Source organism: Boleophthalmus pectinirostris, unplaced genomic scaffold (genome assembly GCF_026225935.1).
Source record: "Boleophthalmus pectinirostris isolate CB_2022bp ecotype Guang Dong unplaced genomic scaffold, ASM2622593v1 HiC_scaffold_13, whole genome shotgun sequence".
NCBI lineage: Eukaryota > Metazoa > Chordata > Actinopteri > Gobiiformes > Gobiidae > Boleophthalmus > Boleophthalmus pectinirostris.
In genome coordinates, this window is record NW_026571036.1 from 23,373,138 (window position 1) to 23,388,377 (window position 15,240).

At 36.7% G+C, this 15,240-nt stretch overlaps 2 protein-coding genes across 3 annotated transcripts; one reads left to right on the plus strand and one right to left on the minus strand.

Annotated features, from left to right (window-relative positions):
- Positions 1 to 16: 16 nt before the first annotated feature.
- Positions 17 to 8,207, minus strand: pla2g7 (phospholipase A2, group VII (platelet-activating factor acetylhydrolase, plasma)). Of its 2 annotated transcripts, none has more exons than XM_020941282.2 (11): positions 7,983 to 8,207; positions 7,489 to 7,613; positions 7,063 to 7,213; positions 6,322 to 6,415; positions 5,733 to 5,801; positions 4,409 to 4,580; positions 3,833 to 3,946; positions 2,278 to 2,369; positions 2,000 to 2,170; positions 1,456 to 1,604; positions 17 to 1,267 (listed from the first exon to the last, which is right to left on the minus strand). In XM_020941282.2, exons 1-11 carry the CDS (start codon positions 8,044 to 8,046, stop codon positions 1,173 to 1,175), a joined length of 1,296 nt encoding a protein of 431 aa, XP_020796941.1. In that variant the 5' UTR covers positions 8,047 to 8,207; the 3' UTR covers positions 17 to 1,172. The 2 variants fall into 2 exon arrangements, with proteins under 2 accessions (XP_020796941.1, XP_055005167.1); XM_055149192.1 differs by having other exon boundaries at positions 7,489 to 7,608; positions 7,983 to 8,168.
- Positions 8,208 to 8,423: 216 nt separating this feature from the next.
- On the plus strand, positions 8,424 to 15,234 carry ints9 (integrator complex subunit 9). The gene is made up of 17 exons (XM_020941711.2): positions 8,424 to 8,565; positions 8,848 to 8,975; positions 9,047 to 9,107; positions 9,239 to 9,301; positions 9,389 to 9,528; positions 9,746 to 9,832; positions 9,941 to 10,061; positions 10,230 to 10,364; positions 11,334 to 11,445; positions 11,807 to 11,987; positions 12,363 to 12,423; positions 12,537 to 12,708; positions 12,942 to 13,066; positions 13,531 to 13,698; positions 13,986 to 14,084; positions 14,345 to 14,482; positions 14,948 to 15,234. The coding sequence occupies exons 1-17, from the start codon at positions 8,557 to 8,559 to the stop codon at positions 15,122 to 15,124; spliced, it is 1,977 nt and encodes a 658-aa protein (XP_020797370.1). The 5' UTR covers positions 8,424 to 8,556; the 3' UTR covers positions 15,125 to 15,234.
- The last annotated feature ends 6 nt before the right edge of the window (positions 15,235 to 15,240 follow it).

Genomic DNA, 15,240 nt, shown 5'->3' on the forward strand with positions numbered 1-15,240 from the left:
GAAAGAACTTTACAAATCATGTATACAAACCCAATTTATTACATTTCTTATTAGCAGATATAGTGGACGATAGGTGTATAAAAGTATTAAAAGAGACTGTAGAGTTGAGGCACATGGATGATTGATTCAGTATTAGTGTTAAAATTACATGCAGTTTAACATTGTAGGTTAACCATTATTATTGCATTGTTGAAGGTACATTCTCGTGTCCAGATCAATCAAACTGAAGGACATCAGTCTTATTCAAGGCCATTTCACATAATCGCACTGCAGCCATACTGTTTATCTGCACAGCATTATGATTTACAAATATATACACATGTGAGACCATTGGGACTGTTACATAATCATGGCATAACTACTTCTAGGTCCAATGGAATTCCAATCTCATTCACAATAATGGTGTTTTGACAGATTTGTACAATGCCATTTTAAACTGGCTGAATGCATAAAAACTAAGTGTACTGTTTTGTCTTCAGGCATTTATCATTTATTTTTTTGTACGCCTATAAATAAAAATGCTATAAAACAATTTATTTGAAAGAACTATTACTCCCAGATACCGGTTTCCGACAAGTCTGTACTGAGACTATGATATTAATCTAAGATATCCAAATTTGAATTATTTTAATGTATAAAAATTAATTAAGAATTCATGTTACATATTGCCTCTGCTGATAAAAAGAATTGGTTACAAATTAAGAATAATTATTTCTTAATATTTATGACAATACTATAAGAATAAAGTTATTTTATTATTATGTATTATAAATATTACCAAGTCTTTGTTCAGCTTGTTTTTAGACTAAAATTTGACAAAAAAAACTAAAACCACCATAGTCTCCAATTAATAGGAAATACAGGATATCTTAAACCTGTCTGTCCTCTGATATGTCTTAATTCAGCATGAGGTTCAGACAAAGTCCATATTCTTTCTGTTCATGGACCCAAAAGAGGTGGACCCATGATGTAACACTTCACGATCCAAAAAGAAGTCTTTCTCATGTAGTTGCCACGGTAAGAGTAGACTGCTTCTGGCCTCATACAAACAGCGACACACTTCTGCTGAGGTAGAGCTTTTTCCAGAGTCTGCACCAGTGAAGGCCTCTGTGGTGAACAGGCCTGTCCCCTTTAATCCTGTGTCTGTGAGGGGAGCCCAGACCACACCAGGCTCAGATGGACGACTGTATGACATTAGTGCCCTGGATCAGGTTTTCATCCTCTCCATCGATCAGAGGATCCCACTGGTTAAAGTCCTTCTCAAGACCTGAAAAGTGCACAAGATCATCATAATATTTGATTTTTTTTTACTTGTATTTTAACTGCTCAGTGTGATCAAATTGCCATAAATAAAAATATTTGATTACTACTATCCTCAGGGAATGTTGACCTCAGCTACAAAGTATCAATAATACTATGTTTTTTTATTCAGTCTACTCTTATTTGTTCACTTACCCAGATGCCTCTGTAAAAATGCCAGTGATGCTTTATTGGACAGGTCTATGGCGAGCTCAGGGTCGATCTCTCCTTTCAGCTTCATTAACTTTCCAATCCAGTTTCCAGTCAGGAACGTGAAGTCTGGGAAGCTCTGGTGCACAGTTCCTCTGTCACACAGCATATGCATATGAAAGGTTTTTATGTTTTTCTAATTATTGCCTGGTTTGTTGGGTCAGTCCCAGTGGTAAATATTTATGATAGTTTTACATCAATCAAGTGAAAGATTGTTAAAAACACTGAGAAGAAAAGTACAAGAAGTACAGAAAAATCTATCCAAAATGCAGGGTCAATTTACACACAATAAAGGCGATTAAACATGAATGTAACAAAATAAAGGTGTTGTCATTTTTATTAATCAAATCATAAATATTATGTAATTTAAACAAGTTTTGCTAGGTAACTGTGATGGAATTAGCTTTATTCTTGTCATATCTGCTGACCACCCACATCAACCAGGAAGTACAAATTTAAACTTCATGTCAATTAAAAAAGGAAGGTCTACCTGATGGTGATCATCTTCCTCTGTATGACAGCAGAGTTCAGTTTCCTCATGCGGCTGATGTTTCCTGCCCATTGAAACCTCTCTGAGTTTATAAAGAAGATCGGCTGTTTGACCCGAGGGAAGATTTCCTCATCTAAAGGGAACATCCAAGCGTCCAGCGCGATGCCACACCTCACAGGAAATACACAATATGACATAAGATAAACACAAATCACAGTATTAAAGATATGTGCAAGACTAGTCCAGGCAGCAGACAGACTGAATATACATGTACATACTTAAATTTGACCTCTTTACACAGTGCCTCAATGGCAGTGGCTCCTCCAAATGAATGCCCCATCACCGCTAACCTGCACAGGTCCATTGAATTCTGTAAAACACGAGAGACCTACAATTAGATCACTCATGGGGTACCTGTTATTTTTTGTAAATAAATAAAAATTGTAAATTGTGTTTTTTCTCAGTAAAGTATTAAGTAGTAGTAAAGAGTATACTGTGAAAACAGCACTGTATGACGAAATCAGGCCTCTGCAAGCTGTCCGCAGTCCAGAAGCAATGATCAGAGTGGCTAAGCTTAGGAGGTCCACCGCAGTTTAACTTTGTTGTCTGAAAAAAAGCTGTTCTAAACCTGTTCTAAAGCTGTGCATGCACCCAGAAATGTACACATGGGCCTTTTCCCCATTTAAACTCATTCATTTTATTTCACATATTTGTTAATTTGTTCATTTACCATATCCTACCTAAACAGTTTGACATTTAATCCTGCGTTTTGTTAGTTCATTTAAATCAGGGGTGTCCAAACTTTTTTCATCAAGGGCCACATATCTAAACACAGACGAAGCAGAGGGCTGATCGAGGGCCGTAGACTGATTCTCAGTACAGGGAATAATTGAAATGTCTGCATGTTTAACACGTTAGCATGAATAAAGACTGATGGATCATTCTAAGATCCTTAAAACCACACACAAAATATGAAATATTAGCTTTATCAAGAAGCAGTTTTTTTACTTGCAGTAAAAAAAAAAATTTTAAGTGATGTAAGGTAATTTGGGCCAATTCACCTGGAAGTCTAAGGGCCAAAAAAAATTTGTCTGAGGGCCGCATTTGGCCCCTGGGCCATAGTTTGGACATGCCTGATTTAAATGATCAAACAATGTGCCAGGGTTTGTGAAAGTTATAGACACACACAAATACTACTTCCTCCTTCCTTGGCTTGAAAATGAGGTACCCAAGTTTAAAGGGATCTCATGATATTTTGAAGAACAATATACTGAAAAATAATATTGAAACTACTTTATGCCACTGATACAAAAACAATGAAGCAGGATTATGCCAGTAAACAAATATTTACACAGTAACATTAAAAGGCCTTAGCAGCAACAAATAAATAAATAGCAGAAACAAAGTGATAATTAGACAAAGCAATAATTAGACAAACCTTTTTCAACTCTCAAATCTTTTTAAAAATAAAATTCCCCACTATTGTAAAGAAAATTGACATATTGACGATAAATATTAAGCCCCAAAATATAATGTTCTTTCCTGTACTGAACCAGGCCCCTTGACATATTTGATATTTGGGGGCCTGGGGCTAGAAGACACATTGGCCCCCATAATATTAATTAATAAGTAGAGGTTCCAATTTTGGGCTCTTAAGACCCTGGGACTCGGGACAACAGAGCCCTTTGTCCCTCTCTGTCGACTCCAATGTACTGGACAATAAGTCGATACAGTACTTATTGTAACAGACCTATATGTAATAAATTATACTGACATCACAATATCATAACTTTTATAATGTCTGCGCATGGGTCATTATGCAAATACAGTTACCTCCAGTGTGGTCCAGTCAAACTCTGTCTTCAGTACGTTTTGTAGCGGTCTCCCTGAGTTTATCTCTTCCAGTCTCTCCAGAGCCAGAATACACTCATCTGCCCTCTGCTTCACCTGCACCAACACACATTACATTAGGCTAAAGATATGTTTTTGTTGTGTCTTGAATTTTTATTGTTTTGGTTGAAATGTGCAACAGTAAGGCATTCAGTTCTTTTAAATTCTTCTTGCGACATCTCCATTACCAAGTTTCAGGTCAGATTTGTAGAGAGGTGACCCTGTTTACAGTAGAAATGCATGTTTTTCACGGCATTTTTTAGCCATGAAAAACATCTATCTCGCATTATTATTCATTTACAGTTATGTTTGTCATACTGTGCAAAACTTCGGACAAAGATATCTAAAGCTGCCAAAATGTGGTAAGAGAAGTGTTTGAGAATATAGCCCCAATCAAAAAAATACTTCAGTTGTGGCTTTTGACATCAGCAGAATCTAGAACACTAGCCTTTTTAAGATCTCTTGTTTCCTGTCTCAGTTGACAATCTTTAAAATGTCATACTGCTGAAAGTGCAGTACCTGTTTGTTCCTGACAGGGAACTCACTCTCTCCATGCTTCAGAGCTCTGTAGTACATCCACACTTTGATCAGGTGGTCTGGGTCAGAGGCACAGTTCTTAGGCACACTTGGTTTGGCCTTCTCCTCCTCTGTCTTTTCACGATAATAATATGTGGCAGAAGATGATTCATCTCTGTGGAAAAAATATATGTGGTGTTGTGAATGAGTCTAACCTAAAAACACTATGATACATGCATCGGATTACAGAATTATTAATCATTATATAAATATCTGTCGCTATTCCAATAAACAATAAAAAATAAATAAAATATCAGTTAACATAAACAATTTGAAAAACAATATAACAAATATATTTGTCCAAATACATGTTTTGTAAGTGATTTGGGTACGCCCTAAATCTACAACCAGCTCTCTACAGGTCAGGGTCTATCCTGTCCCCTGAAGGCCCAAAATTAGGATAGCATATCAATATCTACAGTTGTGCTAAAGTAGTGATATTTTTCAATCACAAAGACACCAATGCAATCAATACACAATTCACAACTCAAGTACCATAGTAAAATTGGTGACCCAATCACACAAACTTAGCGTCTAATAAAAACTTTAGTCTAATCGTAGTTTAGTTAAAAAAAAGGATTTTAATTTTTTTTTTTAATGCCCTATTATTATCAATCCAGAAATGGGTAATAATAACCACATTTTGGTTTGACCACATGGGCTGCCCTGTGACTCTCCCCACTGCACGTGGATAACATCTGCTCCACCCCACACACACTAGGTCACACACTATGCATTTCTGTGGTTTTAGCTGCTAGCCTGTTGATAAAACTGAATGAAATGTCACTTGACTGTGTCCATTATACTCTCATCTCCATATGGCCCTCTTGTGTGTACACACCAAAGAAATGTGATGAGCTGGTCTCTGCTATTGTCTGCGCACCCTTTAGCCTCCTACTGCACAACTAAACACACAGGCGCTTGTACAAATGCATGTCTGTGCCAAGCTAATGCTAAACTAACTTTGTTTACTTAACGTTTACTTTGACTCATTGAAATGTAAGTGTGTTTCAGATTAAATAGTATTAGTCAACCAGTTGACATTTCACCTTAAGACTTATGCTGAGTCATTCCCCAGAAGGCTAATCTTTAACCTAATTCCATATCACAGACAAAAAAAGGTTTTGTATTGATATATAGTCTTGCAAGTTACCCTACTGTATGCACTTAGATAGGAATTTACTTTACAGTCAAAAGCCTAACTCACTCCACTATTGCCACCCCTAACATAAACACAGAAGCGCATAAAATAGACAGTAAATATTACCTGTGTTCAACTGATGCCACAATAAAACCCCGCGATGCCAGCTCTGCACAAATGGCTGAATACAAAGTCCTAGAGATAATATGAAAAACAATATTTTAGATTAATTAGCAATTAAAATGATGCTAGAATATTCACACCATAACTATTATGTATGTGTAAAAAAGAACCCTTAACATTCATGAACACCACGCAAGAGTTCCAGTCTCAAATTAAAACAATCAGGGCCAACATTTGTGAACTTTTATATTTCTTGAAAATAATAATAATTGAGAACTATCTTTTGCCCCCCATTTTTAATACATCAATCAAATAACTTTATTCCCTAAGTGTTATCTGGAAGCCACCAATGTATTTATTTAATCTATTAATTTAGTTTTCAGTGGGAACAGTATACATTATATCTGGCTATTAATCTATTACTATATAATAATCACTCATCAATATATAATTTGGTTCAGGACTCTCAGACAGAAAGATTCTAAATCAATAGTATTTGTAACACTTTAAAAGAAATTACTACAATTGGCTATGCTCTGTGGTAAAACTATTCATATTTCATAGTAATATATAATAGCAGTTAATAGAATACCTAAATGCTCCAAGACCGTGGGAGAAAATAACAACAGGACACTTCTCATCAGCTTTAAAGGGAGCGTCCATATAGGCTGGGATCTTATAGGACCCTGAAAGACATAAATACATTACACTAATTACAGATCACAGATAGAAAGATAGATAGATGGACAGATACTTTATCCTGAAGGAATTTTTTTCAGCAGCAACAACGCTAGATAACAATAATAATAATAATAATAATAATAATAATAATAATAATAATAATACAACAGTAATTCAGTTTATAGAGATATGCTGCATGGCCTGGTATTACATTAAATAACTGTAATTGCCTAAATCTACATAAAAAAAAACAAACATAACATGCATCTGATGACCAATATGCCGAAGTACAGTGAAGGCTTGTGGTTAGTCATATCCTTTTGGTTGAGTCAGAGGGCAAACATTATGAAACTAGAATAAAACTGTCCAAAATACATAACCGCAAAGTGGCTTAGAAATATTCTTATCTATTTTGGCTTGGGCAGAGAAGCCTAACATCAGTTTGACTGGCTCTACTACATTCCTTTTAAAGCAAAATTAGGTGAAGTGTGATTTAGTTTTTTGCTTTATTTATTGAATTATTAACATAAGTGTTGTTTTATCTTATATCAGTCAAAACTAGTAAAATAATGATATAAATAAACCTTGCTTGTAGTGTAGTGTTGTGTAATATATTTTGACAACCAGGTAATAGGTTAGGAGGATAGTTTACCAAAGAGGTAGTTGAAGATCCTCTCACTGAACGCCCTGTTGATTTTCATGAAATCTGCCAGACCGTTGAAATATTCTCTGCAGGGGACCCAGTCGGGCTTCTCTGCTTTATCTGACTCCTGACACGGATAGTACAGACGGAAGAAGCTGCCCTGTGGAGGAAGCATAGGGAGATAGTGTGAAAAGTCATGTTGAGTATTTTTAATATGACACAATCGGCTATACTTTAGTGCATTCCATTTTAAGCTGATTTCATTAAAGAAAACAGCTTACATTTCTTACTTTCAGTATTTTATCTGAAAGTCATCGTAGCTTTAAGAAAATAGTATGTTGTAGTAAACGCAAAACAAGTATTACAGTTGATCTGGCAGCTTCCACAATTTACATATCTTTTACATATGCTTTATTACTGTGTGATAAAACTCACGTGAGCAGTGTGGTCCAGCATGAAGTCGGTGCAGCCCACAGGATAGGGGCCCTTGGCTGGAGGGATCCCCAGATGACTGCAGTTGTTCCCCATGACAAACAGTCCAAGTCTCCTCAACCTCTGCTCTGTCAACGCAAAACAGAAATCAACACAGAAATCAGATAAAAGTATTGTTCTCAGATAGTCAACAGGAACCAATAAATGTATTTCAGTTAACATCATTTTTATTATGTGTATTATGTGCCAATTAATGTTACTAAGCCAAGATATAATATTCAGTAGATTGCTTTTTGTTCTACACAAAATAGAATCTGACAGTGGCAGTCAGACAGAATATAAACTTTTAAACCAGTCATGTCATTTGATTGAATCTTGCTTTTTATGAATGAAAACTTGCTTACTAATACCTGTCATAATATTTGTTAAATATACCATATATATACGGTCACCTTAGCTCCAAGTTCAAATAGTACTCGTAAATGTCAAAGCCTTACCGGTCTTTGTCCACTCGTAAATCCTCTTCACTAAAATCTGTACAGTTCCCCCATGACCAAACATCTAATTAAACATAATTATACAAACATAACTAATCCGCCTCTTGTCATACAAAACCCCTTGAAGTTCTCGTCTCTCGACATCCGTTTCGCAACATGACTACGTAAATAATGTATCTATACGGAGGTGAAGTTTCTGGGGAGTGGTTTGAGTTTGACCCATGTGTAGTTAGCATTTGTTAGCTACAATAACATTACCTCTACGATTGACAAACAGATATTTGGCTATTTTCTCAAACGATTCGAGTGACAACGAGTTTACAAGCTAACTTATAACATGCCGTATGTAGAGCAATTAAAGCTAATAAAAACATACATCCAAATGATTAAAATAAATTCATTTTACGAATGACTTTTTTTTCCCCGAGCGTGAGTAAAGCAAACTCCATTCCGCCAGAGGGCAGCACTAGTAAAGCTCAATTTCCCAGTATCAACCCTAACCGGAAATCATATTCAAGGGATGCTCCTTTAGCGACTTCTATGGCTATAAAAGTTTATTTAGCTGGTCTTTAAAATGAAGCTGGTGAGTAATAAGACGGTCGCTTTAAAACATAATCATCCAAACTCAATTCATCCATTTTGACAAAAAAAAAGTACATTTTATTTAGATATTTAACTGTCAATGTTAACATGCTAACAGCTATAACGTTATGTTTTCTCCATTCATAACATACAACCATTCATGCTAGGGTTAATTACTGTATTGATACAAAGTAAAATCTATATATATGTCTTTAAATGTCTATAGACCATTACGTAGGTGTAGGTGTTTACAAAGCATTTTAATACATTTTCTTTCTTCTAGTATTGTTTATCAGGGCATCCTACATTACCTTGCAATGTCCTCAAATTCAAATCCACTACTATTATGCTGGACTGTGGGCTAGACACCACTTCTGTCCTCAATTTTCTGCCCCTTCCTCTGGTACACAGGTCAGTGAACCCTGGTTTATCTCATCAGCATTGTAAACATGTATCAACCTTTTTCCTTTCTATTTTTCCAGTCCAAGGCTGTCCAAGCTTCCTGGCTGGGTGTCCAAAGATAGTACAATAAATCTGGAAAAGGTATAATCTTTTTGGTTTATTTTGTATACAATAACATATTTAAATCATAGTATAAATTAGGGCTAAGAAAATAAATCCAATCTAACAAAGTTACACAATTTGAAGGTTTCTATCAAAATATTTTCTTTCAGGAATTAAAGGAGTGTGCAGGAAGGGTATTCGTGGACTCGCAGCCAGAATTTTGTCTCCCTGAGGTAACAAGTCTACGTTGCATAAAATCTTTAAAACTGTGTAATACACATTAGGCTAGATATGTATCAGACATTTACACTTTTCCACAGAGGGAACTGTTAGACCTATCTACTATTGATGTGATCCTGATCTCTAACTATCACTGTATGATGGCCCTGCCCTATATCACTGAGAACACTGGTTTCACTGGAACAGTGTATGCCACAGAGCCCACACTGCAGATTGGCAGGTATTCAAGTCTCCTGGCCCTTTTATTTACCCCCATTTATGTTTATTATGCATGCATATTTATTCACTATCCATCCACTGTCCAAACAATCTCATATGTCAATCCACAAAATGTTTAATTTGAACTGTTCCTCTCTGATGTCTTAATTTCATGCCATATTTATTCTCATCACTACCAGAGAGAATCACATGTAAACAAAAGTTACTGCTTTGTACAGACTCTTGATGGAAGAGCTTGTTAACTTCATGGAGAGGGTCCCTAAGCCACAGTCTGCTACATGCTGGAAAAACAAGGAGATACAAAGGTAATCAGGTTTTAATTTTCAAATTATAATATACTAGTTTATATATTTGCCTGTGTCTATTCTACAGCATAGAACTATTATCTAATTATTTACTTAATGTGCTATTAGACTGCTCCCTGGGTCACTGAAGGATGCTGTGGAAGTGTGGACGTGGAAAAAGTGCTACACAATGCAGGAGGTCAACTCTGCCCTAAGCAAGGTTCAACTTGTTGGCTATTCTCAGAAAGTGGTAAGACACTATTAAAAAAACATTGCCACAAGATGGAAATGTATGTTTTATTCTTGATCACTTGATAAGGGGGCTTATATCAAGAGCTTGTATAACTTTTCCATGTAAGGTTGGCATTGTTGACCTGTAATTTTATATTATTTTGATAATGTTAACTATATTTTGCAGGAGTTGTTTGGTGCTGTGCAGGTCTCTCCTCTTAGCTCTGGGTACTCTTTGGGCAGCTCTAACTGGATCATTCAGTCTCATCATGAGAAAGTGTCCTATGTGTCTGGCTCCTCTCTACTTACCACACATCCACAGGTGAACACAAAAACAGCTACACACTGTCCAAGCATCACTAAAATACAGCCATTTTACTATATCTCAATATTATGTAATTTAATGTATTTGATTTATTCATTTATCCTTTATTTATCAAGGAAAAATATATGGGACCGTATCTTGCCCCCAGTCTCAGCGATGGCGCAAGTGCGGGGTGTGGAGTTCTAAACAGGAGGTGTGCCGTATCTGAATATCAGGTGGAGTGGAGCAGACTGAGGGCGTGGTGTGGCGTGTTAGGTGAATTGCCATAATCGTAAAAATAAATATCAAATAAGTCCACTGAAAAACAACATGTAACATGCTCAAGGCTTCTTTTATTTGGAAATATATTAGAATGATAAATGCTTAACATTCATAACATGTTCGTGTGCTGTGCGGCAGTCATCTGGCACAGCACAGCCCCTTGCCCGCTCCCTGGATCGGCTCAGCTCTGCTCTCTAGTTTGGTTTGATCTGGATCTGTATAAAAGCTGCTCATTCACATGAGGCAGTTTACAGCGCTGTCCTAAAGTGTGTCCTAATGCTGCGATGTCAGATTTCCTCACATTCTCACGGCCGGACTCTGCGCGCGTATTCACTGACAGCTTGGGGGTTTGACAGCAGAGCAGACGCACGTCTCATATCTCTGTGTAATATCAGAAACATTTATATGACACTGTCACCATATATGTATTTGTACCGCCCACTCCAGCCTCCGACAGCGAAGTACAGCCCCACCTGGTTACGCCCACTTGCTCTTAGCTCTAAGTCTGTTGGCAAGATATGGCCCATTGACTTTTTGGCTTATTCTGGTTAAATAAAATGAACAAACTGCTATTAATTCCGCATATACGTATGTCCCAATAGGTTCACTCAAATAAAAGTGTTTATAGATGTTTTGTCATGGACTGGCCTTAGCACTAACTTTTCACGCATAAAAAATATAATTTATTTCCTTTTTAATTTTCAGCCAATGGATCAGAGCTCTCTTAAGAACAGCGATGTTTTGATTCTAACAGGACTCACACAGATGCCTACTGCCAACCCAGATGGCATGCTGGGAGAATTCTGCAGCAACCTTGGTGAATGGATACATCAACACATAGTAACATACAACATAATTATAATAAACTATAGACACTGGTACAGTCAGCCCAAATATTGTGGTTAATTACAGTTTAAGTCAGTCTAAAAAGCTCAGTCTAAAAAAGGTTTAAACCAGTACTGATTTTAAACATAAAGCATTAATTTTAAAGTCCCTATAAATACTTTCTAGGCTCAGCAGAGAAATTTCATGATAATTTTTTGGGCAAGTGACAAATAATGCCACAATATACTAATATTTGCTAATGCATATATGTTAATCCAGACTTTCCTCAGAAATTCTTGGTGCTTTATCCAAGTTTATTTACTTAATGAAATACCTGTCTTTTACGTGTGTAGCCATGACGATCCGCGCTGGAGGGAATGTACTGGTGCCCTGTTACTCCTCTGGAGTCATCTACGACCTGCTTGAGTGTCTGTACCAGTTCATAGACAGCGCCAATCTGGGAACCACACCTTTTTACTTCATTTCACCCGTCGCCAATAGCTCACTAGAGTTTTCACAAATCTTTGCAGAGTGGTAAGAAAATGCATTTATATTATACTGAGATCCTCAATTAAAATGACTTGAGGATGACTCAATTGCACAATAGTAACTCCTAATGGACAAAATAGTAAGACTGGCATAATAATAAGTAAATAATAATAAACCATTTCAGTTTCTTATAGTCATTCAAAGTTGCTTTAACAATTTAACCATTTTATTTATTATCAATTCACACTCACATGTCATTGAACTGTTGACCTTTGGGTTTGTGTTGGAGCGTTCAAACACAACGCCACTGTGTAAATCCCATATACATATGCATTACATAAATAGGAGTGATTGAGGTAAAGCTATACAATAATATGTACATATCAAATCAAATGCTAAAATAACATGTTTTTATTTCAGGCTTTGTCACAACAAGCAGAGCAAAGTGTACCTCCCTGAACCCCCGTTCCCTCATGCAGAGGTATTGTATTATTTATTCATATTAAATAAAGGTGTGTGTTTAATTTAGTTTGAAAACACAGAACACCGCAACAAAATGTATAGACCTTATTGAGTTGTGTTGCCGTGTTGCAGTTAATCCAAACGAATAAACTGAAGCACTACCCCAGTATCCATGGCGACTTCAGCAATGAGTTCCGGCAGCCCTGTGTGGTGTTCACGGGGCACCCCTCTCTGCGCTTTGGAGATGTGGTTCACTTCATGGAGCTGTGGGGAAAGTCTAGCCTCAACACCATCATCTTCACTGGTAAATGCTGCCATTGTTAAATGAGTATTCAGGATTTTGGAATTTATTTCACATTATGTAGCAATTATGAGAATAGGATCAATCCCTGAAATGCATACAGACAACTCTAGACTAAATTAGTACTGCAAATGCCACAGATGATGAATAGTTTTGAGTTTTTTTTCCCTGTACATTTATATATATATATTTATATATATTTATTATTTATTTTTATATTTTTTTATTTTTTATAGAACCAGACTTTAACTACCTGGATGCCCTGGCCCCATACCAGCCTCTGTCCATGAAGTGCATTTACTGCCCCATTGACACACGCCTCAACTTCCATCAGGTCTCCAAACTGCTCAAAGAAATACAGGTGAGATTTTGTATTTGGTCTACATTTTCTCTTAACTTTTACATAGCCAGAATGTTATCCCAAAATTGTATTTGTTTAATAAATGTCGTCTTTGATAGGATTTTGTTATTATTCCATCAAAAACCATGATAGTGCTCGCCTATGGTCTCTTTTTTTTAACTTACTGTATATGGCCAAGTCTATTCTGGATTCTTTTTTGATTCATAGCTAGTTAGATCCGAATATGTTTCATGTTGTTTATGTGAACTAAAAATCCATTCAAAATTGTCAAATTGAGTGTGAAATTGAGAATCAACTAGTGACAATCAAATCACTAGATTCTTTTCAACTTTTCTTCATAAACTGACACTTGTCCTAAAAAATAAGGAAATTAAAAAAATCATGAAAATTGTCATATGCACTTTAACACTCTTTTCATGAATACCTCAAATACAGACTTTTTCTTTCATATTCCCCTGTTGCAGCCCCTCCATGTGGTGTGTCCGGAGCAGTACACCCAGCCTCCCGTGTCCCAGTCCCATCGCTCAGACCTGATGTTGGAGCTACAGCCTCCGCCCATGCCTTACCGCCGCTGCTCTGTGCTAAACCTCCCCTTTAAGAGAAGATATGAACGAGTCTATATCATGCCCGAGGTCTGGGGAACTTTCATTTACACTACCAGTCAGAAGTTTGGACTAGGGTTCTCATAATATAAACATTTCAAACCTGATTTTGATACTAAAAAAAAGACTCCCCCTCCACTTAAAATGTTCTGCATACTAGATTGTATTTAGTGATCATATTTTACCCATTGGCTATTGGGCAAATCTTTTATGAATGAGATAAAATATTTGACTGGTTGTGTATCATAGTTCAAGATTGCTATTTGTTGTCCATTATAAGTTAATCTATAAACCATGTTGTGTGACTTTTTTTCTAGTTGGCAAACTCTCTGGTGCCATGTGAAGTGAAGCCTGGTGTTTCCGTGGCGACAGTCTCTGCAGTGATTCACTCCAAAGACAATAAGCACACACTACAGGTGCAGGACAACTCTAAATTATAAAATTATAGTTTTTATTTAACTCAGAAGGGCATAGTCTGTCCTAGAGTAGTTTTTCATTATTTCTAAGATTAGGGAAATGCCATTCACCTTAAAGAAAGACAAAAACCATTACACATTTTAGCAGTACAAAAGGTTAAATGGTGAAGACAAGAATATGCTTTACACACATTGGACATTTTAGTTAAAATATTTTATATGTTGTCTTTTACGTATGTTATTTTATTTCCTGTTCGCAGTCAGTGCCCAAGCCCCCTCCAGCCCCGCCCAGTAAGAAGAGGAAGCGCATTCTGGAGGAGCCCCCGGCCTCTCTGAGCCCTAAAGCTCTGCTCAGTGGAGCTGTGCCTCTGGAAGGATTTCTGGCCACATTACAAAAGGTCTGATTTATTTTATGTTGTGAACATCCAGACTTGGTAAAATCATATAGGGAGAAGGCAAATCATAATTTTATTCACAGCTATTGTTTCCATGTCCAGCCAGTGGTATAATCCTTAATTTTCTTTCATTTAAGTTCTCTAGTCTAATAGAATCTAGGATGTGATATGCATAGCAAAAATAATTGTGATTTTAATATTAAGTTACAAACTTAAACAACTTTCATAATATTGTACTTATTATAACTGTTATAAGTGAAACCAACAATGAGAAAATGGGAAAACCTAATGCGGAAGTATCTTTTTTCTGCACAGTCTGCAAATCTGCAATATGCAAACATGTAGTTTCAAATACGGCTGTACTCCTTAGTCACAGAAGAAATGTATAGAAAAGACACAACAACATACAATACATAAACCAGCTAGTAAGGTTGCATAATATTATAAAAAGTTGTTCTCTTGTGGCAGCATGGTATAACAGAGGTGAAGGTGGAGGAGACGGGGGAGGGGCACATTCTGCACCTCCAGGAGCAGGACACTCTGATCCAGCTGGACGAGGACGGAACACACATTGTCTGTGACAACAATGAGCCTCTGAGGACCACTCTGAGAGACCTGGTGCTGCGCTTCCTCCTCAAACTCTGACCAAAACTTCCATCTTTTCCCTGGACTAGAGACAGATTTAACCTTAACACAGACACTTGGCTGATCCACATCCTCCTTCTCAGAACTCCTAACCATAATCTTCTTGATCTCGACGT